General features: G+C 43.4%; 1 protein-coding gene and 1 long non-coding RNA gene across 10 annotated transcripts in view; one reads left to right on the top strand and one right to left on the bottom strand.

The window, feature by feature from the left end:
• Positions 1-520: 520 nt before the first annotated feature.
• Positions 521-21,471, bottom strand: part of SMOC1 (SPARC related modular calcium binding 1) — a 174,639-nt gene continuing 153,688 nt past the window's right edge. For 2 of the 8 annotated variants that reach the window (XM_043549093.1, XM_037900304.2), the window contains exons 11-13: positions 12,315-12,562; positions 7,601-7,651; positions 521-4,333 (exon numbers count right to left, since the gene is read on the bottom strand). In XM_043549093.1, coding sequence (XP_043405028.1) covers positions 4,317-4,333; positions 7,601-7,651; positions 12,315-12,562 — 316 coding nt within the window. In that variant the 3' untranslated portion in view covers positions 521-4,316. Of the gene's footprint in view, positions 4,334-6,268; positions 6,505-7,600; positions 7,652-12,314; positions 12,563-21,471 lie in introns of those variants that run through there. The other 6 variants (XM_037900305.2, XM_043549094.1, XM_037900306.2 and 3 more) reach the window with 4 other exon arrangements.
• LOC119566428 overlaps positions 14,610-21,471 on the top strand; it is a 77,254-nt gene continuing 70,392 nt past the window's right edge. For both annotated transcript variants that reach the window (XR_006291673.1, XR_005225489.2), the window contains exon 1: positions 14,610-14,735. This is a non-coding gene — a long non-coding RNA (uncharacterized LOC119566428). The remainder of the gene's footprint in view (positions 14,736-21,471) is intronic.

Here is a 21,471-nt window from a genome sequence, read left to right as displayed (position 1 = left end):
GTCTGGACATCTGGGTATAGTGCTTGGATTGTCCACAAATACAAAGTTTGTTTTTTAAAAGTCATATGGTACATATAGTACATAATCAGCAATAACCCAAATTTAGGTGAATAAATTTAAGAATACAGTTTAGATATTAGCATCCAAGTATTCGGGTACCTCACTCAAGAAAAGTTGCACAGAGATTTTACAAACTACACAGACAATGCAACTGAAATGCCGCCACCTCTGGGTGAAGCGCAGCAAAGCTCAACCCAGCTCTGCCTTTGAGTGATCCTGGGCTGATTCAAGGGGCTGTTTTTGTCCAAGTTTCACTTTGAGCTCTTGGGTGTGTTTCACCCTTCTCATGAAAGTGACGTGTGGGGCTCACCCTATGTGGGCCAGAATAAACTAAGGACTGGTGTGGACCACCGTGAACAGAAACTGCCCAGTTCCCAAGGCTCTGCTTAGGCAACTATCAAGGTGAGTTGCAGAGGAAGGGGATGAACTCTGGAAATTAAAGCTCCACAAGACTCCGAAGCAACATTTATCTATATTTTATTACAAAACCAAAACCAACCAGCCACCTTTCAGCCGAATGAACAATGCTGTAAACAGAACTGCTGGGGGAGACAATACCAAATTTACTTCACTGGTCATCAGTGAACAAGGAAGTATCTCCCCCTCTAACAGGACCAGTGCTGGATGTGGACTTACTCTATGGGGCCCCTGGCCTCTTCTCCCTTGTCCTGGCTGCTGGGGAAGGATGTGCTCGGCTCTACCCCCTGACAGACAGGGGTGGCACTCGGTTCTCTGGTGGGAACGGTAGCATTGCTGCTGGAGGACTTGCTGCTTACATTGCTAGTTTTAGTTCTAGGAGAACTGGCAGAGAGCAGCAGCCATTGTGCAGTTTCGATATGGACAACTGAATGACTGATTTAGGCCACAGGGCCAGGAGTCTGTGTGACTGTCCAACACACAAAAAGCTAGACCACATTTATTGTGTAATTATGGTCCAGCTGCACAGAATCACTCAGAGCCTCATGCACACACAGTAATGTGAAGCACAAGCCATGCAAGAAACTGCTCCGGACCCTACGTAAACCCACCAACTCAGAGTGCTGCGACTCATTCTCCAGTGGGAAGGGAAGGGGAAGCAGTGTACTGCTCGATTCCCATTCCATCAGCAGAACCAGGCCGGAAGGCAACCCCCTGGCAGATTTCACCTAGGACCTCACAGGTTCTGAGGCTGGCCCTACAAACAGGTAATAGCTTGGCTTCCTTGAAGAGGCGCCCAGACTATTAACTTGCAGACAGTACGTGCGGTATGTTTTTTAAGCATCCTTTAGAGAGAAGGGAGGCAGGGCCGACAGCAGGACAAAGGTTGCAGAAGGATTTACATGGCAATAGGCAATGTGAGCTCACTGGCTTAAAGTTTCCAGCAGAAAAGATGCAATGAGTTTTAAGAGTGTCAGCCACCAAGACTGGATTTAGGGGGTTTTACTGCCCTGAGCAAACAGGCAGTGACCACCTCTACCAGCCCGCTTCTGCTGCTGAAGATTTGCTGCTCTCAGAGACCATATGAGAAAGCCCACCCTGGCATCCAACCCTCTGCTCGTGCTGGCTGTAGCTATAAGTGAGAACGGCAGCCAGAGCTTATCATTCCTAAAACTAGTATACAAAGAAAAGGAGTTTTTACAAAGATGGGTTCATTCTTCACTCCTACAACAGGATTAGAGGAGGAAACTGACATTTCTCATTGTACACCAAACCAAATCATTTCAATGTACACATACCCCCTTCCCCAAAGTATAAAAAGGAAAAGGCAGAAGAGCACATTCAATGTATGTAATTTACAATGAGAAGCCAGCAGCGGGCGCTGCTGTTCACTAAAGACAACAGTTCTTCTTTATGGTGGGTTTGTGAGATTTGTGCTTCAGGGAGACACTTGTCATGAGTTTGTTGTTGTTGATTTTTTAATCCAGACCAAACACTTTAACCCAGCTTCAATCCTGCTCTCCTCCAGAAGGTCCCAAGCTCTGGAATCCAATGAGCAATTTGTTTTTGCAATCGAGCCCTGCTCCCTCTGAATATTTAATTAGTGAACAGTATGGTGTGAACTTGCTGTGTCAAGATGTCGGGACATTTGGGTTGTGATGCAAGTTCAGCACACACACTGCTGTCACCAAGTGATGTCACCGCAGCACTCTGTGAGTGTGCTACATCACAACACCATGTCACAAAGCCACGCAGCCCAGTGCGATGCCAGGCCTCTCTGCCACAACGCAGTGCTGCTGTGAATCAATGTTCTGGGGTCACCCTACAACAGCATGGCACGATGCCTGGCACTATCAGCAGGATCCATGTCAGGACACTTCAATGGTATTGCACGGATAGCTTTGCCACTGTCCAAATCAGGACTAGTTTCAAACCCAGACCACACAAACACTGTACAAATTGGTGCCTGCCTACCATTTCTCATTAGCCTGAGAGTAGATTACACATTGCAGGTGTACAGGTGAGAGAGATGAGAAATCCTGTTCACCACATTATATGCAATAACACAGCAGCCCCATTGTGAGCCAAACAGCCGAAGTACATGGATAACAATGTCACCAGAGAGTTGCTTCCCCTACTGGAGCAGAATGCAGGCAGCGGGTAGTAGAGAGTTGCCAGTTTCGGTTGGATGAATTCCTGGAGGCTTCATCACATGACATAATCTTTAATTCCTGGAGACTCCAGGACAATCCTGGAGGGTTGGCAACCCTAGTTTAGATAGAGAATGTGTGCATGAAAGCAGAGGACAAAGGTTGCAGTCCAAATAGGAGTGGCAGGAGAGCATGACATGTCTGACATCTGAGAGGCTGCTGTAAATAATGCCCCCCACCAACGTGCGCCAAACAGGCTAGAGCTGCACAAAGCAGGAAAGCGCTGCTGCTTCCCATCATGCTCCACGCACCCCACTGTCTAGTGCACAGACCTGGATGATTCTGTCCCTCCACAGATTTTACACGTGTGTCTAACCAAGACGAACAAGACACTAACTTCGGCCCAGCACCACCCGCTGAAACGGTCACTGTAATCTCTGAATGCAGCAGCCTGTTCAAGCTGAGCCATTGCCAGGGCTTTAATAGTGTGCATCATTACGGCTTACACTAGAGACATCAGAACAGAGACTGATGTGAGGTGGTAACTGTGATATATCACACTACTGCATGGGAAGATAGTTACGGATTCACACACAGCAAGCACAGGAACCCATGGTACGAGCAGCTATTGTTCAGGTTGTAATGAACAATGCCTTCCTAATGGGCCTGGGCTAAAATGACAGAGATGAAACTAGACTCCCAGAGACAGGCCTCTGGCTGTACCTTTCTGTGTTGACATATGTGCTGTCATCTGTAGCATTAAGCAGCCTGCAGGAGCACAGCAGAGCTACGTCATGCTTTGTCTTTTGTATTATTCTTATATATGGTAGAGGGTATTTCTATGATCACTCTGTGATACATGAAGATGCAGGACTTTAGTGCCACTGGAGTACAGGGAAGGCACAGCTGGGGCCTATGCTGAGCCCCCCTACTGTTGGCACCCCTCCTTGTGCTCTTGGAGCTATCTTTGTGCCTCCCGTGATTCAGGTTTGAACTTTGCACCCATTCCTGCTCGCTTATCTGCAGTTTGTTGATGGAAAGGAGCGCTGCTCTCTCAAGGGCCCAATCCTGCATACTGCAGGGGGCCCTCAACTCTAGTGGCAGCTGGGTGTATTCAGTAACTCCCAAGAAGCATCTGGCCTACTGCATGAGTGGGACCTGCAGTGCACATCTGTGAGCATAAGCTGTGGCAATACACTTGCTTTTATGCACACGGAGGTGCTAGAAAGAGAGAGCAATTTGTGGCCAGAGGATGGATCGGTTGCAGACATCACTGCATTACTGGATTCCAGAAGTCAAGGTGTCCCTTTAACCCTAACAGCCTATGAAATCGAGGGAAGGGACCAAACAGCAACCCCAACCCCTGTACAAGACAACTGTACAATTTACATATATATTTATATACAGTATATAAAAATCTCTCTCTTCTCGAGTCCCCGTGAACTCAGAAACTTAAGTTGTCAGTAGCTGTCCAAATGTTTTTTTTTTAAAGTCATGCTCTCATTCCCCTTCCCCCAAAGTATTAGATAATGGCATTAAAGAAAAAAAACAAACAACCAATCATTAAAAAAAGTGCAAACGTTCTGGGTGCCACTTCTGCTACACTGGATGTTGCCAATGCCACATTGCAGCCGGGTGTCCGTCTGTCCGTCCTTCGGGTGGCCTCCTGTCTTCTACTCATATCTGCTCCTAGACCAGGCGTCCTACTGAAGGAGGTGGGTCAGGCAGAATATTGGTGCGGGGAGGCAAGAGGGGAAAACCAACATTAAAACCAAAATTGTAGCCAGCCAGTGTAAGCGTACTGTACAGCCTCTCTGTGACAGAAAATGCTTCTGGAGGGCAACGATTTCATAGTGAGCTACAAGGCTGACAAGGACGAGGACTTAACAAGCAATAGCCTTGTGGAAGAGTCAGTTTTGGAGGAGTCACATTTACAGCCTTAGGCACGGATGTATTTTTAAACACAAACCACAGCTGCTCATTCCCTCCTGTGGAATGGGTGAATGGTCTGGGCAAAACCACCAAAACAACCTCTCTTCCACCTAAGGCCAAATCTTGTTCCCACTAAAGAGCAGAACTCCCACTAATTCTAGTGAGAGTTGGATGGAGCTCTCACTGCACTACCAGTGTGAATCATCTCCAAGGGTGGCCAGCTGGGTTCCTTCCCATCAAGCAGGCAGGTTTGCGAGGAATTCAATCACACGTCAAAGCAGACTCTCCCCAACCGTCCAGCAGCAGTACCCAGAAACCTCTCTGCTAACCCCTCGTAGCGGCATTCCTGGACAACAGGCTCCAAAGCCCACTGTGCTGCTGAAGCCCCATCTCCAAAACTAATGCTGGGGTTTTAGGAAACCCAGCAAACTTGGAGCGTGGATTCACTGGGAGGGGAGGGATGTCAGTACTTGAAAAGCCCCAGAGCTCTTCTAAGATCTGGGGGAGACACAGCAATGAGGGAGCAATGGGGTTGCTTAGCCAGTTGTATTGAGGTTCACATACATTGCTGTTATGAGAGGCCTGAGGCTACAAACTGCTGCCACGTGGTTCCAATAACAACCCTTCTGAGATTAGAAATCCCACACTGAGTAGCACAAAGCAAGGCTGAGAGCTACTGGAAGCAAAGCTGCAAGTGTCACTAATGCACTGGCCTTCACTTAACTGGAAATGAGCGAGAGATATATCCTTGTACTTCAATGGAGTTACACATTTTGCCCTGCAGTACATCTCCTCTTATGGCTTCTCCTGTCCTGTTAGCCAAGACTGGCATACAGATGGTGTTCACATTACTGGCCCTTGCTAGCCCACTGGACCAGGTTGCGGCTGGCCCTTGTATGGATACAGAAAGGATTTAATAGCAGGAAGGAGGCAGAACTATGGCTCTGTCCCCTTCTGTACTGGCCGGCAGAGCTGGCTGGTCATGGAGAGGAGTTACACTCTCCTATAATGGTGGCTTAATGGCCATGTTCCACATATGCAACAGGGAGCTCAGGGAGGACTGAAAATTGCCATTTTTATCTGAAGGCAAAGGGGAATGTTCCTGCAAAGTCTGAACTAAATTAATTTGATAATCTGAGCTATAGTTCATTAGAAAACTGCCCTGGTTTGAAATTTTGACTTGCCTAATGTTTTGTCAAATACTATTTCTATTCTAAAATAAAATAATTAAAATATTTTAACAAAAATTCTTCTGTCAATTGATCGATGTTTGAAGGATTAATTACATGGGAAATATTAAGATACAAGAATCAAGATCACAACACATAAGAAATGCAATAATCCATGGATGAGAGTTACAGGTTGTTCCATTATTTTAATAGATTCTGAGATTTTAAAGCCAGAAGGGACCATTTCATCACCTAGTTGGACCTCCTGTATACCACAGACCACTACATATCACCCAGTACCGAGTCCAATAACTTGTGTCCGGCTAAAACATGTCTTCCCAAAAGACACCCAACTCTTGACTTGAAGACATCAAGAGCCAGAGAATCCACCATTTCCCTTGGTAGTTTGTTCCAAGGGTTAATCACCCCATTGTTCAAAATGTGAGTCTAATTTTTGAGTTTGTCTGGCTTCAGCTTCCAGCCATTGGTTCTTGTTATGCTTTTCTCCACTTGATTAAAGAGCCCTTTAGTATTCAGTATTTTTGCCTGGTGAAAGTACCTGTACACTGTAATCAAGTCACCTCTGAAACTTCTTTTTGCTAAGCTAAACAGAGAGAACTCCAAGTTTCTCATTGGAAGGTATTTTGTCCAGCCCTCAAATCATTTTTGTGGCTCTCTTCTGCAACCTCTCCAATTTTTCCACCATCCTTTTAAAAATGTTGTGCAGTATTTCAGTATTTCTTGGTATATTTCAGTATTTCTTGGTCTCACCAATGCTGTAAACAAAGGTAAAATCATCTCCATACCCCTAATCACTACTCCCCTGTTTATACACGTAAGGATCATGTTAGCCCTTTTTTGTCACAGTTAATGTTGAGTTGTTTGTTCTCTATGATCCCTAAATCCTTTTCAGGGTCAGTAATTTCCAGTGAACAGTTCCCCATTCTGTAGCTATGGCCTGCATTCCTTGTTCCTAGACATATGACCTTGCAGATGTATTAGAAAGAATTTTGTTTGAATGGGCCCAGCTTCCTAAGCAATCCAGATTGCTCTGTATAACTGTCCTATCCTCATCATTATTTGCCACTCTGCCAATCTTTGTGTCATCCACATTTTAAATCAGCAGCGATTTACTTCCAGGTCATTGATAGGTGTCAAATAGCATCAGTCCTAGAACTGATCCTTATGGAACCCCACTAGAAACGGCTCCATTCCACATTAACAGATCTCAGAAAGTAGTTGTCAGTTAGCTAGCTCTTAATCCATTTAAAATGTGCTTTATTGATGTTGAATTATGCTAATTTTTTTTAAAAGGAGAATGTTGTACGGTACTAAGTCAAACATCTTACAAAAGTCTATTACATCTACACAGTTACCTTTACCAACCAAATTTGTGAGAAATATGCATTTCTTAATTCTTTAAAAGAATCACGTGCTTGTTTATTATGTGGGCAACATAAGATTTATCATGTCCTTCAACTGGCTTTCGAAATGCAATTTGTGGTTTTTGGAAATTTTAAATATATTTGAATAGGAAGCGCTGCAGAACAAGGCCTGAAGTAAATTCAAGATTCCTTAACAACCTACTTTATAAACAGTGGATATTATTACCCTGTTTGGAAAACTGACGCTCAAGTTAAAAAATTACCCAAACTCACACACGTTGACTGGGAGGGTGGGGAATGAAATTCACAGTCCCCTAATTCCAAATTCCACGTCATAGCTACTCTCAGTCTGTAATGGGAAGTACTGTACTGCAGGGTCAGCTCATTGGACAGATGTCAGGCAAGAAATTGGGAGGGACCCATTGAATTTTGAGGTATATGAGTGCAACAGAAGAAAAAGGAAACAAAAAGAAGAGAAAATACTTACTGAAAGGGTTAATGCCTTGTCTTTTTCCATGGGGGAAACTGCTAGCACTACCTGCAAAATCCAAGAACATTATTTGCTTAGCACTGTGAGCAGTTTTTGATTCTTCTGAATTTGGGGGATAATTTTAGGAAAAAGCAATGATTGCTCTGCTAATGACAATGAAGGACTATTGCTGACTGCAGCTGGGTGCAGTAATGTAGGCAGGCTCTGTGCAGAACTCCCTTACACTTACACACACCTATCTCCGCCAGCGCATCTCAGTCCTGGCCTGCATCATCTCTTAGAGTTAGACTTTTAACATCTACATTTTAATCCAATTTAAGATCTTGGATTGTGATGTGGGAATCTTATGAAATCCAAAGTTTCAGTTTGGGTAAGAAGCCCCAAATCCCAGGATTAATCTTCTCTGCCTGCTCCTGAGCAGGGGTGAGAGCAGTAAGAACTGAAGGATATTTAGTGGTACGAGTTTCCTGAGACTTCTTCCTACTACTGGAAAACAGGACAGAAGAAAAACACTCAGGTTTCTCTAAAGGCCACTAAGAGGAATGGACAGTTTTATACAGTGCTCAGATAGACTGGATGAATGGGTGGCCCAAACTTATCTGAATGTCTGGTGTCTACAAAGTTAAGCCAAAATGTTCACACTTGGATACCCAGGCCCACACCGAGGGAGAAGTGGCCTGATTTTCAAAGGTGCTGAGATTGCATCTCTCAGTGGGAATTCAGTGGGAGCTGCAGAAGCACAGCATGTCTAAAAGTGAGCCCATGTCCACATAGGTGCCCACACGTAGCTTTTAGGTGCTGCTTTTAGGCACCTATATTTGATAATTTTGGTCACTCTCTGGAAATCGGAGGAAAACCAGCACGTCTACTTCCAGCCAGAATCAGCAAGTGAGCTTCCCATTTCCATGCTGGGCTGGAGACAGACACATGCACAATTCAGGGACTCTGACGTCTATGTGATTTAAACTGGAAGTGCAAAAAACTGTATGATTTGATTATTCACACACACACACGGATGCCAGCATTTGAAAGTCTGGTCCTGACTGTGCAGACAGAGGCACAAACAGTAGAATGAGGAAGAGAACGGAGAGAGAGTGAGAGAGAGAGAGAGAAGTCAGGGAGATAGTGGAGTTTAAATTAGAACCCACAATACAAACCTGTTGGATTATTTAAATCATTAATATAATTAATACTGTATAAATGTGGTAAATTATTTAAAGCCCCTCAGAACACCAGTTTCGTGCCAGCCACCTGTCCTAGTAAGGTCACAGAAGTTCTAGCTAACCTATTTCATTGACTGTGGGTCAGGGTGTACAAGAAAGAAAAGCACAGCTATGTTGTCAAAAGGTAGATTCTTCCATAGCTAACTGGGGCTCTACTCAGGGTCCTAGCAATAAAAATTCGGGATCTCTAGGAGTTTCTCCTTCTTTTAGCTTAGACACACGTACAGATCTGGGTGTCACCAACTGGCTGACACCTCCTGCAGAGGCCTGTAGGGGGTATTGCTCAGTTCTGCTTGAAACCACTGCAGTGGTTTTTCCTCTGAATATTTTGGGTGTCCTACAGAAGCAAGCACCCTTCCTATTCCTCCAGCCATCAAACACATGAATTTAAAGCATTGTCATACACCTGCTTACCCCTGGAACTCTCACGAGTGGAAATCACATGACAGAATACCTTTTCAGACCCACCCAGGCCCTGTTCATTCTATAATCTAGTAAGGCACCTTGTGCACCCCAAAGCAATGCTTCCACCATTGTACCTGAGTCTGATGAACAAGAACACAGAGCCAAGCCTGCTCTCCCACGGCAGTTTGACCTTCAGCAGGACTTTCAAAAATTTCTCTGTGAATCTGTGTTATTGCGACTATACTGTTTGAATATGGTTGAAAACAACCTGAAGTCTACACTTCAGTAACTCTCAAAGGTTTATTTCCCCTCCTGGTCTTAAATGGGTAATTGCTTTTACAGAGACTGTTTACTCCTCCTCTTAGGCCAGGCAGGATTTGCACATGAACAAGGAGATGCTAGAGAAAGCCCTTTGCATTCAAACTTGGTATTGCAGAGCCAGACTGCTGATCGTGATATTCATTTAAATCTGCTTATCTTTAAAACACAAGTGGGAAAACTCCAGATAAATTGATACTGAAGATCTAATATGGCGGGCAGACAACTCCACTCCTCAGACCCAAGCGATCTTTCTACCATAAGTGCGTGAGAGGCTAGCAGCCCTGAGTACGATCCCATCTGAGCCCATAGGCATGTACTTAGGGTGGCAAGCTCCTGGTGCCATGGAGGCTACACTTCTATTTTTAGTGGGCTAGCTTGATCTGAGCTACTGTGGGTATGTCTCCTCAAGCTGGGATTTACACTTTCCGGCTCGAGTGCAGACATGGTGGCTGGGAAAGGTGAAGTGGGGTGTGGAACGAGCTACTGGCTAGTTTTAAAGTGGGAAGACTACAAAGGAGAGAGGCAGAGCCAACCTACTCTTCAATCCTTCACAGATTCTTTGCTTCTTTAATTGGTTGTTTAATGCCATCTCTTTAACCACACAGAAGAGAGAAGAAATGGCAAAGGAAGATTGTGTCTCAGGTTCCCCCACTCTATAATATCCTCCGTGGCACTCTCAAATGCTCAGTATTGTGCCTCCACCCCATAACTCACCCACCCTACTTGTGCATTTGAATGTGACACGGAGAGGCTATTACAGTGAGGGGGATCCTGGGATAAAGAATCTTCCTTTGCCATTTCTTCTCTCTTCTGCGAGGCCAATTTTTTAAGAAGGCTCCAGAGGCCATTCCAGCAATAAAAAGCCACTAAACCTGGACTTCAGGACCAGGCAAATTGATTGAAATTACAGTAAAGAACAAGAATAATCAGACATAGATGAACACGTTTTGTTGGGGAAGGGTCAACATGGTTTTTTTTTAAAGGGAAATAATGCCAAACCAATCTACTAGAATTCTTTTAGGTGGTTAATAAACATGTGGGCAAGGGAGATCCAGAGGATATAGTGTACCTGGACTTTCACAAAGCCTTTGACACGGTCCCTCACCAAAGGCTCTTAAGCAAAATTAGCAGTCATGGCATAAGAGGGAAAGTCCTCTCATGAATTGGTAACTGGTTAAAAGATGGAAAACAAAGGATAGAAATAAATGGTCAGTTTTATGAATGGAGAGAGGTAAATAGTGGTGTCCCCAAGGGGTCTGTGCTGGAACCAGTATTATTCAACATATTCAATAATGATCTGGAAAAAGAGGTAAACAGTGAGGTGGCAAAATTTGCAGAGGATACAAAACTTCTCAAGATAGGTAAGTCCCAGGCAGCCTGTGAAGAGTTACAAAGGGATCTCACAAAACTGGGTGACTGAGCAACAAAATGGCAGAGGAAATTCCATGTTAATAAATGCAAAGTTATGTAAATTGGAAAACATAATCCCAACTATACATACAAAATGATGGGGTCAAAATAAGCTGTTACCACTCAAGAAAGATCTTGGAGTCATTGTCGATAGTTCTCTGAAAACATCTGCTCAATGTGCTGCAGCAGCAGTCAAAAAAGCTATCAGAATGCTAGGAACCATTAGGTAAGGGATAGATAAATCAGAAAATATCATATTGCCTCTATATAAATCCATAGTACACCCATATCTTGAATACTGTGTTCAGATCTTATCTTAAAGAGCCTTATCTCAAAAAACTGATATCTTGGAATTGGAAATGGTTCAGAAAAGGGCAACAAAAATGATCAGGGGGTATCAAACAGCTTCCATATGAGAGATGATTAAGATAGGACTTTTCATCTTGGAAAAAGAGACGATTAAGGGGTGTGGGGGGGGGATATAAAGGTTAAATCATGACTGGCATGGAGAAAATAAAGAAGGAAGTGTTATTTACTCCTTCTCATGACACAAGAACTAGGGGTCACCCAATGAAATTAATAGGCAGCAGGTTAAAACAAAAACATACTGAAGTATTTCTTCACACAACACACAGTCATCCTGCAGAACTCTTTGGAACGTTCTAAAGCTAGATAGCACTAACTCTGATTTTTCACATTAATCTTAGTGAAAGAAGGTAATAAAATTAAGGAATACAGTTACTATTATTGTATATTATTCCATGGCAAATTACTGGGGAGTAGGAAAAAACTTCCACTACACTAGGGAAGCCAGTTGCTTTAGCATTGTGGACCAATGATGTTCCAGGCTTGCATTAATTAAAGTTTGTAATGCACATAGAAGATAGCACCTTAATATTAATGTTATAACAACCAAATGCAACCACCCAGTGCTAATCTGGAGCAAATGAGTTTTGCATGTGGCATCAAAGACAGGGCTGACTTGGAGAAGGTTATGCACAGACACAAACACACATACACCCCCCCCCCCCAATGGCTTGGTCCAGGAGTTGTAATTGTAGCCAAGGGGCACGTTTCCCCCTACACAGCATGTTAGATCGACAAAATTTCCTGTGGTGAACCTCACTAGCTGTGCCCCTTCCTTCCCGTAAGTGCCATCACAAAACAAATAATCAGTAAAAATAATAAAACAACAAGAATGAAGTGCGTTTGCAGGGCTGGCTGCTAGATGCGCACATCTTTTTGCCTGTAAGCTGAGCAGCTCAAACATTCAGTGCCATGTTGCTGATTTTGTTTTAACTCAGCACAGCTGGCTGCCTTGTTGCTCCAGTTCCGAAAGGAAAATGGCTCACCTCCTTCCTTGCTGACTCCCAAGCACCCCTTCAGCTCCTGCAGCGAGATAGACTTGTCCTTGTTGAGGTCGCAGTAGTCGGCGAAGCGTCGAGCACATTTCTTGGGCTTGGCTTTCTTCTTCACATACCGCTTAAGGGGCTTCATCTCCCGCTTGTTGATGTCATTGCTGCTATTGTTGTCCAGCTGGCTGAAGTACCAATGTACTACCCGCTCCTCCAGCGTGTGGCTGGGATCCGGCTCAGAGAACCTAGAAAACAAAATACACAGGCCCCCAAACCACCAGGATGCTCTTGTGAATGACTGTAAGTGCCTTTCGCCAGGCCACATCCCTTGCTCCGTTTATGACAACCTGTATCATATTTTGCCTCCTATGACCAGGAGAAGCAGATTCCTGGTCTGGGAGGCTGTTATTTCTAGAGTAGGCTAGGTACCTTGGGTAAATGTTCCTCTGTGATCACAGGTCTCAAAACTCCTCCCTCTTTACTTAAGTTTCATGGACTAGGGCTGGTTTGGGAGAGGCATAAATAGGAAAAGAATGGATTTGCACACCACTGAAAGGTAGCAGATGGACAGGCCTAATGACCGACATCTCTTCTGTATCCACTGAGCAGGGACAACCCAGGCAACAGCAGCAATACAAACTTCCCTACCACTTTCTCCCAAGCACTGTGCCTCAACCTTGTCCCAGAGGGATCTTTTCTTGGGGGAGACTACAATTCAGTCTTCATGGCCCATTTAGTCCTTGGTCTCTCAGCTGAGACTGCCAGCAAAGGGAACAATTAGTACCAAGTGTGACAGTGGTTTATATGATGTGGACCCCAACCATTAGGAACAAGATCAAGCTCTTTGAATTGATTTAATGCAAGATGCATTTATTTATTTGAAAAAAAAATCTTTGGACAATTTTGCTATGCCTATTTATGTAATCTTGCCTCACATATTTTATTCACTGCATTTTTTTTAAACTGTTTTCACATTGTTCTAAGGCACTTTTCAATACTGCAGCAGGCAAATGTCACAAATCCAGTAATAAGGAAAAATAAGGAACTGGCAAACTCATTTTGCCTCATTTCAAATTCCAACATTGCAGGTTTGATGCAACCCTAGTGGATTCCATTCTGCTTCTATGAATAAAGGAGCAGAGCGAGGGAGAAAGAAAAACTGTGATGAAAAATCTAGGGGTCAGGACCAGTGGTGTTCAATTTCAAATCATTACTTCACTAGCAGCGAATGGTGGGGAAACTAGCCACTGTTTTTGTGGAGCCATTAAAAAAAAAAAATCAAAAAAACGTCTTGTGCTCTGCATGCTGCCTATCTAACTGCAGTGAATAAACAGTCCTCAATGAGGAAGAAACAAAACATGTTCAAGGAAATGACGCTATAAAAGCTGAATGGCTTCCAGAGGTGACCTCCCTTTTCTTTCCTCTGCAAGTGGAGTTAGAGACAGGGCCAAGACAGATTAAGACTAAACCAGGACAAAGACTTTAGTCCCTTTCCCAAGAGTGAAGTAGCTCAGCCAGCCCTCCCCAGAAAGTAGCTTGTAGGCAGTAATCAGATGGCTGCACTGCTACCTGGTGCTCTTCCTCTGACTTACTGCTGTAAGACGACCTCCAGAAGTGCAGCCCAGATTCCAAGCATGCCATTTTACTCCACCCCAATGGTGACAGGAGGAAGGTTGGGTAATTATAAATTCAGATTCCTGTGTGAGTCTCGGGCTCTCTGGTTGTGGGTGCAAGTATATATACCTAGATTCAATCCCATTATAGGTGAAGCTTCTGAACACATTGAAACAAGACTGGTGATAGTTTTAGAGACTAGTGGTCTCTTCTGTATAAGGGATCTATGTGAAAAGGGCAAAGATGACATCTTCTCTGTTGCACAGCTGGGGAGAAGAAAGGGCTGCCGTACTTTGGGCCCTGCAGCCTTCTCAGCATCCTTCGACAAAGCAGATACTGTTGCTTAAGTAGGTGAAAAACAACAGCCTCGTCAATCTTCACTTTAATTCAGAGCAGTAAGGAGGGGAAGATACAGCATGGTATGGAAGGTCGTGATCAGAGTGTGGGGGAAGATGGGGATTAGTGGCAAGCTTCTCAAGCAGCTTTACAAGTGATAAAAATAGATTTTTGAAGGGCAGTCTCTGCCCCAAGGCCTTGGGAAGCCTGAAATAATAAACACAAACGAACCTTCAACCAGCTAGAATAAAATAAACTACAAAAACCTATTTAAAAGATTTTATTTGACAATTTCTTTTGCATAATTCACTTCTGGGCTGTGTAGCAGACAAGCATGCAGAATTACAGCATCTGATCAGTGCCCACAGTAGAAGGCAGGCAAGGAGGCTGGCTTAGCTCTCGGAGCCAAAATACAAGCCAAACCACTGGAGCCATGGGAACACACAAAACAAAGACAGCATCGTGAAGGTAAGGGGCCATCTTGATTTTTCAGAGCCTTGAAACTCCGCATGAAGTACAGGTTGACAGGGAAGGAGAAAATGCAAATTAGACGTTGTTGTGACTTGCATTTGTGAATGTGGTCATTGGTGCTTTTTCCTTTTGGAAACTAGTTGGCTATCGCCTGAGGACTGGCTGATTTCCAAGGCCTGAGGGAACCATTGGGGTTCGCTGTTGTAGAAGAGAGAGGAGTTTTGGTTGCTGGGCTACAGAGCTAGGCTAGGACTCCTGACCGGGCTGAGTCCCAACCAGCCTTACCTCCTACCTGCACGAACACTTCCCCAACCCATCCACATCTATCTGCCCTGCTGCCATTTCCCAACCTCTTTGTAAGACTGGAACTAGCAGGGCTGAGGTGGCTCATGGCAGAAATGGTACAGAACTCAGAGCAGCAGCTGAGAGGAGACAGGATGTGACTGTGAGGTTCTCTGTCTGTTGGAAGGACAAATGGTGGCACTCAGTAGGGGCACGTGCCCAGGCAGGGAAGAAGTCTCCCTGTGTTCAAGAAATATAGCAAGAGTGGGTAAGAAGGAGGGGCTCCTCTTGGTGGAGAAGGGGGCGGGGGGAATACAACCATCTCCAACGCCTTGGTAAAGAACACAGAGGACAGGTGCAGTCCTTGGTGTTAGTATAAACACACCAAACCACTGGGCGAGGGTAAATCAAATACAATCATTCCAGCCAATGTGGGTTCTTGTACTGAAAACTGCAGGTGGTGGTGGTGGGGGGGGGGGGGTAAAGCCATAAGGATTACTTTAACCTAGTGTGTGGTAGTGGGGAAGAGAATATATAGCTCATCTTGATCTTTAGCACCCTTAGTGACTAGTTATGCAGTGCTGCAGTCTCCAAGGTGGTAACCTGCCCTCGACTGCATGGACGTAGGCCAGTTTAAGAGAGAATGGAGCAGAAGAGACTTAGAGGGATCCCTTAAATATCACAATTCTATGTCCAGGGTTTCCCTGGTTTAGTATTACATTAAACAATACTATAAAAACATCTTGAGATCTATGTTTCCACACAAAGATGCTCATATTTCATCAGTGTGACATGGCTTTATGTGATCTCATATCATTACTATGCCTCCATGTTTTGAGGCTGCATTGTGATGCAACGTCACTATATTGCAACAGCTGAACTATATATGGGACTAGAATTGTCCTGCAAGCAAATGGCAAATTTCAGAGGACATGCATTCTGACTAGGACCCTCGTCCTGCCACTAAGAAGAAAGAGCTCAAATCAGCACTTGGAAGCAAAGGCCTTTCCTGAGCTGCATCTCTCCTGATCCAATCCATCAAGAACTAGAGAAGACTGAGCGAGAGCAATGTCAGCTGCTCAGTATGTTACTACGTCATCATCTCCTGTTAATACTAGCCACATAAAAGGTCCACCGAATATTCCAACTCTCTTGGAAAGGTGCAGTAACTCCTTGGGTAAGACCAGGGGAAAACAAACCATACCAAAACAAGTCATGCGCACAGTATGGGAGGTCCCCTCAGCCTTCTCTCATTGACCACATCAAAACCATGCTTGCCTTTCTCCTGACTGTGCTCTTTAATACTGCGTGGTGAAGTAACTCATACAGGAAGGATGATTAATAATTCAGAGAAACACAAAAACTGCATCATCCCCTTCCCCATCATATGTAGTGAAGGCTTTCAACAAAAGCAGGTCTTCAAAAGAGGGGTGTGTGTTTATTTCATCATTTTGGAGGAAGAGAATTAGCACATCTCAGAGAGATTGCCTCACTTTTGCATCTATTCTGCTAATAAATATTTCTATACCAATAGAGGAGGGAGCCTGATCTATATGTCAAAAGTGCAGGAGTTGGAAGCAGGGTTTCTGGGTTCCAATCCCAGCTCCCCCATTGACTCACTGTATTGCCTTGGGCATATCATTTTCCCTAACTACATCTTGATTTCTCCACCTATAAAATGGGGTAGCATCCACCTCATAGGGGAGAAAGAGAGTATCCATTTGTTAACTTGCAAGTGCTTTGAGATTCCTGGATGAAAGGTGCTACCTAAGAGCACAGTATTGTTATGATTTCTTTGTATGTCTGTAGCACACTTTGATACTATTTGGTTAAACTGGCATACAGACAAAAAAGCAAAGAGGTTACATAAGTATGTGTGTGTTTTTAAGTGATTGTACTGAACTCTGAAGCAGAGCAGGTGGGAATAATCTGAAAAGATTCCAAAAGGACAGATTTCCTGAACTGATGTCTGTGCACTGTTTAAAACATTTTTAAGCCCACAGGGCCACATAGTCTGTCCTGCTAGCAAGATGCAAAGAGTTAATGTGGCAGCAGAGAGACAGAGGATAATGTGGAGGAGAACAGCAGTGTCAGACATCACTGATACTCAGGTCCACAGTCCGCATTTGATAAATCTCATTATCTTCCATAGGATTACAGTGGGTGTAGATCAGAGCACAGTAATCAGAAAGAGGATGTAGCTAGTAAATTGAAATTTGTACACACAGTAATGGATCCATTGCTTCCCACTCACTCACAGCATCCTCATCATCTCCAAAGGCAGGCAAGCCAGATACACAATAGGTATGACTAACGTAATGTCTATGTCTAATACAAAAAGACTGTAGTTAGACAGAGACCTACTGTAACCGTGCATTAGTATAAGTCCTGATCAAGAACACAACCCCGCTCCTGTCACCATGAGAAACTGTGCACAAAGAAAACTAAAAGGTGTGTACACTTTGGGACACATGGCATGTACCCCATGGAAACCCATTAAGAAACCTCCCCCTTTTTGATTCAACCTCTGTTTGGCAATGAGAGTAGCTCCAGGATGGAGGGATGTGACTTGTGCAGTACCACGAAGGCCATGGCTGCATACACAGGCTACCAACTATAAATCAGAGGAAGTTATTCTCATCCCGTGCAAGCTGGAAGGAAGAAGTGGGAAGGAATGCAAGGTTGCTGGTAGAGTTAGGGCGAGGAGGAGACATAGTTAATTCAGTTGCCATGTCTTAGGATAAGGATGCGCACAGTCATCAACAGAGTTTTAAGAACTAACCCTGAAATTTTCTTGGTGGGGTTGCTGAAGAAAGGATGGACATGGGTGAAACTAAAGAATTAATAGGATAGCCTCTGCCAGCCTGTCAATGCCTGTGAGAGCTGATGTGTAGATAGATGCCCAAAAGGAGGAGTAGAGGGATAGGAAGTGAAGGAGTTTAATAACCTGAGATTAAATTCATAATTGTTCTCACTTCTATTTCTTTTTTTCCTTTTATTTTTCTCTTTGTCCCAAAGTTAAATCACTAACTGTGGTACATAGCTTGCATGGGGGCAGGTTACTCTCATTAAATTGTGACAGAGTCGCATATTTGTTTGCTCAGCCTCCTTTTCCAAAAGCTGTGTTCAGACTAAACAAAAAGCTACCCCACACAGTCCAGACTCATTATGGAGACACACACCACCCTTTCATGGTTAAAACTGAAGTTCTCTTCCTTCTGTAAACCCAGTTTTTACCCCTACCTCCACCTAATCTAAACCCAAAGCAATCCACCTGAAATTATACAGGTGACATATCATTCTTAATAACATTTTCTCGGGAAAGTATGGGATAAATCTTGGGGGGAGGGGTGTAAAAATGGCCACCATTCACTTTTCAAAGATCCACCCCCTTATGGTTTTTTATCTTGTATCTTTCTTTAGGCTGGAATTTCCAAATAAGCCTAAAGGGAGTTTGGCACACAACTCTGACTGAAATTCAATAGGAGATGGACATCTCTCGCGCTCCTTTGAAAACCCCTAGCTTTTGTTCAAATAACTTCAGAATGTTTGGCTTAACTTCAGAATGCACTGGAGATATTCACACCAAAGATAGCTTTTTCTTTGCTTGCTCCAAATTCCTGGAGCACAAACGGGGATCCTCAGGGGTGATTTTGGAAAGGAATCTTCAGAACTCTTACGTAGGGTATAACTGGTAACTTAAAACAAAGGGACACACTTGCTGTGCTGTGATGTGCCATGCATAGGGGAGCTCCTGAAAACTGCATTCTAAACTAAAATTTCCCAGGATGTTACACAAACAGCAAAATTGCTAACAAGTGACAGCACACACATTTTGACTTTTAACATTTATTTTTGGAAGTCAGTTCTCTACCACAGTCAGAAACTGAAACCAGGTCTTTAGGATAGGGAAATCCCGGTAAGGATCACCTTGGTCTATTTTGGAATCTGAATTCCTGCACCATATGGATGGGCCTGGCTCTTGCAAAATTAATCATAGATTAGAATGTACCCAAAATCAGCCAAGTGTAACAATTTAAATAAAAAAACTGAAGCTTCCATTTGTGTTTAGATTTTCTTCTGTATTACTTTGGCTGTGGATATTTTTTCAATAAGGGCACCAAACTCAGGATAATAAGCCAAGTCTCTGCTAAATATACATTTAATTACTTTTTGGAACTGTATACTAACAGATATGCCCAGATCTATTTCATGAACGTAAAGTTAGAAATGGATTTTACCAGAGATTTTCTATTTTTAAAAGGTTGAATAAAATCTATTTAGCTATTTGCCAGTTATGTGAACTGAGGTTAGGGGGAGGAAGATGTAAGGTCTGATCTTATTTGCACTATTGTAAAGTAGAAGGAGTAACTTCATTAGAATCAATAGCTTTGCATTTGTGTAAGTAAGAGTTATGCAGATGGCAAATTTGGTTTTTTGCATGTCCAGTAAGAAAAACAAAAAGGTCTTACCAGGTTTTTACTGACATTGCCTGAAGCACTACAGAGTTGCACAATCCCACAGTTCTGCAGCTAGATTTTTTGGGTGTAAATATAGAAGGGTGCAGTTTAGCACAACTCTACTTACATTTTAAATGCAATTCTCTTTTTCTCCCCATCTTTGTCTTTCCCATCTCAAAAAAAAAAAATACAAAGAAGGAAATTAAATGTGAAGCCACATGAATGGTTTTGTGGTATTAAAGATAAAAATTTGAATGTGAAAAGATAGAGAAGTTCTTGCTTCTTCTCATACTCAGATTCATAGGTTTAAACCAGGCAGAAGGATCCATTAGACAATCTAGTTTTACCTTCTGTATATCACGGGCCATTAAATTTCATCCAGTTAACCCTTTAATGAACCCAATAATTTGTGTTCGACTGAAGTACATCTTCCAGAAGGGCATTCAGTTTTGATTTAAAGACTTCAAGAGATGGAGAACCTACCATTTCCCTTGGTTGGTTGTTCCAATCGTCAATCACCCTCACTGTTAAACTGTGCCTTATTTCTACTTTGAATTTATCTGGCTTCAGCTTCCAGACATTGGTGGTTCTTATGCCTTTCTCTACTAGATTAAGGAGCCCTTTCGTTCCCAGCCTGTTCTCCCCAAGAAGGTACTTAAGGCACCTCTTGATCTTCTTTTAAACAAGCTAAGTGGACTGAACTCCCTAAGTCTCTCAATGGAAGGCATTTTTTTCCAATCCATAAATCATTTTTGTGGCTTTTTTCCTGCAACTTCTCTGGTTTTTCCACAACTTTTTTAAATATGTGGACACCAGAATTGTTTATAGTATCTGTCTCACCAACATCATACACAGAGGTAGTGTTTCCTTTCTACTCCTACTCGCTACTTTCCTGTTTATACCTCCAAAGATAACATTGGCTCTTTTTGCCACACCACTGCACTGGGAGCTCCTGTTCAGTTGCTTGCCCTTTATGCCACCTAAATCCTTTTCAGGGTCACTGCTTTCTAGGATACAGATTCCCATTCTGTAGGCCTGGCCTACATTATATGTTCCTGGATGTAGGAATTCACATTTGGCTGTATTAAAATGCGAGGGTCCAGCTTACCAAAAGATACAAATTACTCTCTATTAGAGTTATCAGGAAATTTTCAATGGAAGTTTTTCCTTGGAAAATGCCAATTCCCTGAAACCAAAACTTTTTGAGGGAACATACCAGTTTTCATGTAGCTACCATTGGGAAAAGTTTCTCAGGTCTAGGATGGAGAGTGGACCCCACCTTCCGAATAGCCAACAGCCCAGTAGTCAGGGTACTCACCTGGGATGTGGGAGACCAAGATTCACATCCTTGGTCTGAATCAGGCAGAGTTGGGACTTGAACCTGGGTCTCCCGAATCCCATGGAAGTGCCCTAACCATTGGGCTATTGGCTATTCCAAAATGTGTCTTTTGGCTATCTGTCTCTTTTTACATCAAAAAACTTAAAACTGTCTTGGTTTGGTCCTGATACCGAACAGGAACATTTCTGAAATCTCAAACATTTCAGCGGGATGAGAAATCTATTTCCTGCCCAGCTCTACTCAATATGACTGCCCTGTCCTCAGGATCATGTATCATTCTGCCAATCTTTGTGTCATCCAGAAATGTTATCAGCAATGATTTTACATTTGCTTCAGACCATTGGCTATATAAAATAAAATAAAAGTGGGGTGGCAGTGACAGCCTATTTGGGCAGACAGCAAGCACTGGAAATTTCAGCCTGAAAGATGAAAGTGTAGTAAAGTTATAAGAAAGCAGAAAAGGGTGTTAGAATGGAAACTGTTGTGCAAGCTTAGTTGGAGTGAGCCTGGCTGCTATAGTTGTAATATGGGCGGTGATGGCCACACAGTAAATGCAATTTGTCTCACAACTTTGATCACCTCAGCTGACATTAAAAAAAGTAAACAAACAAAGCCACCGTATTTTTCTTCTCATATATGCCCTGCCTGTTCA

The sequence above is a fragment of the Chelonia mydas genome, chromosome 6 (genome assembly GCF_015237465.2).
Source record: "Chelonia mydas isolate rCheMyd1 chromosome 6, rCheMyd1.pri.v2, whole genome shotgun sequence".
NCBI classification, from domain to species: Eukaryota; Metazoa; Chordata; order Testudines; family Cheloniidae; genus Chelonia; species Chelonia mydas.
Note: the sequence above shows the minus strand (reverse complement) of the source record. Positions and strands in the feature narration are given on the sequence as shown.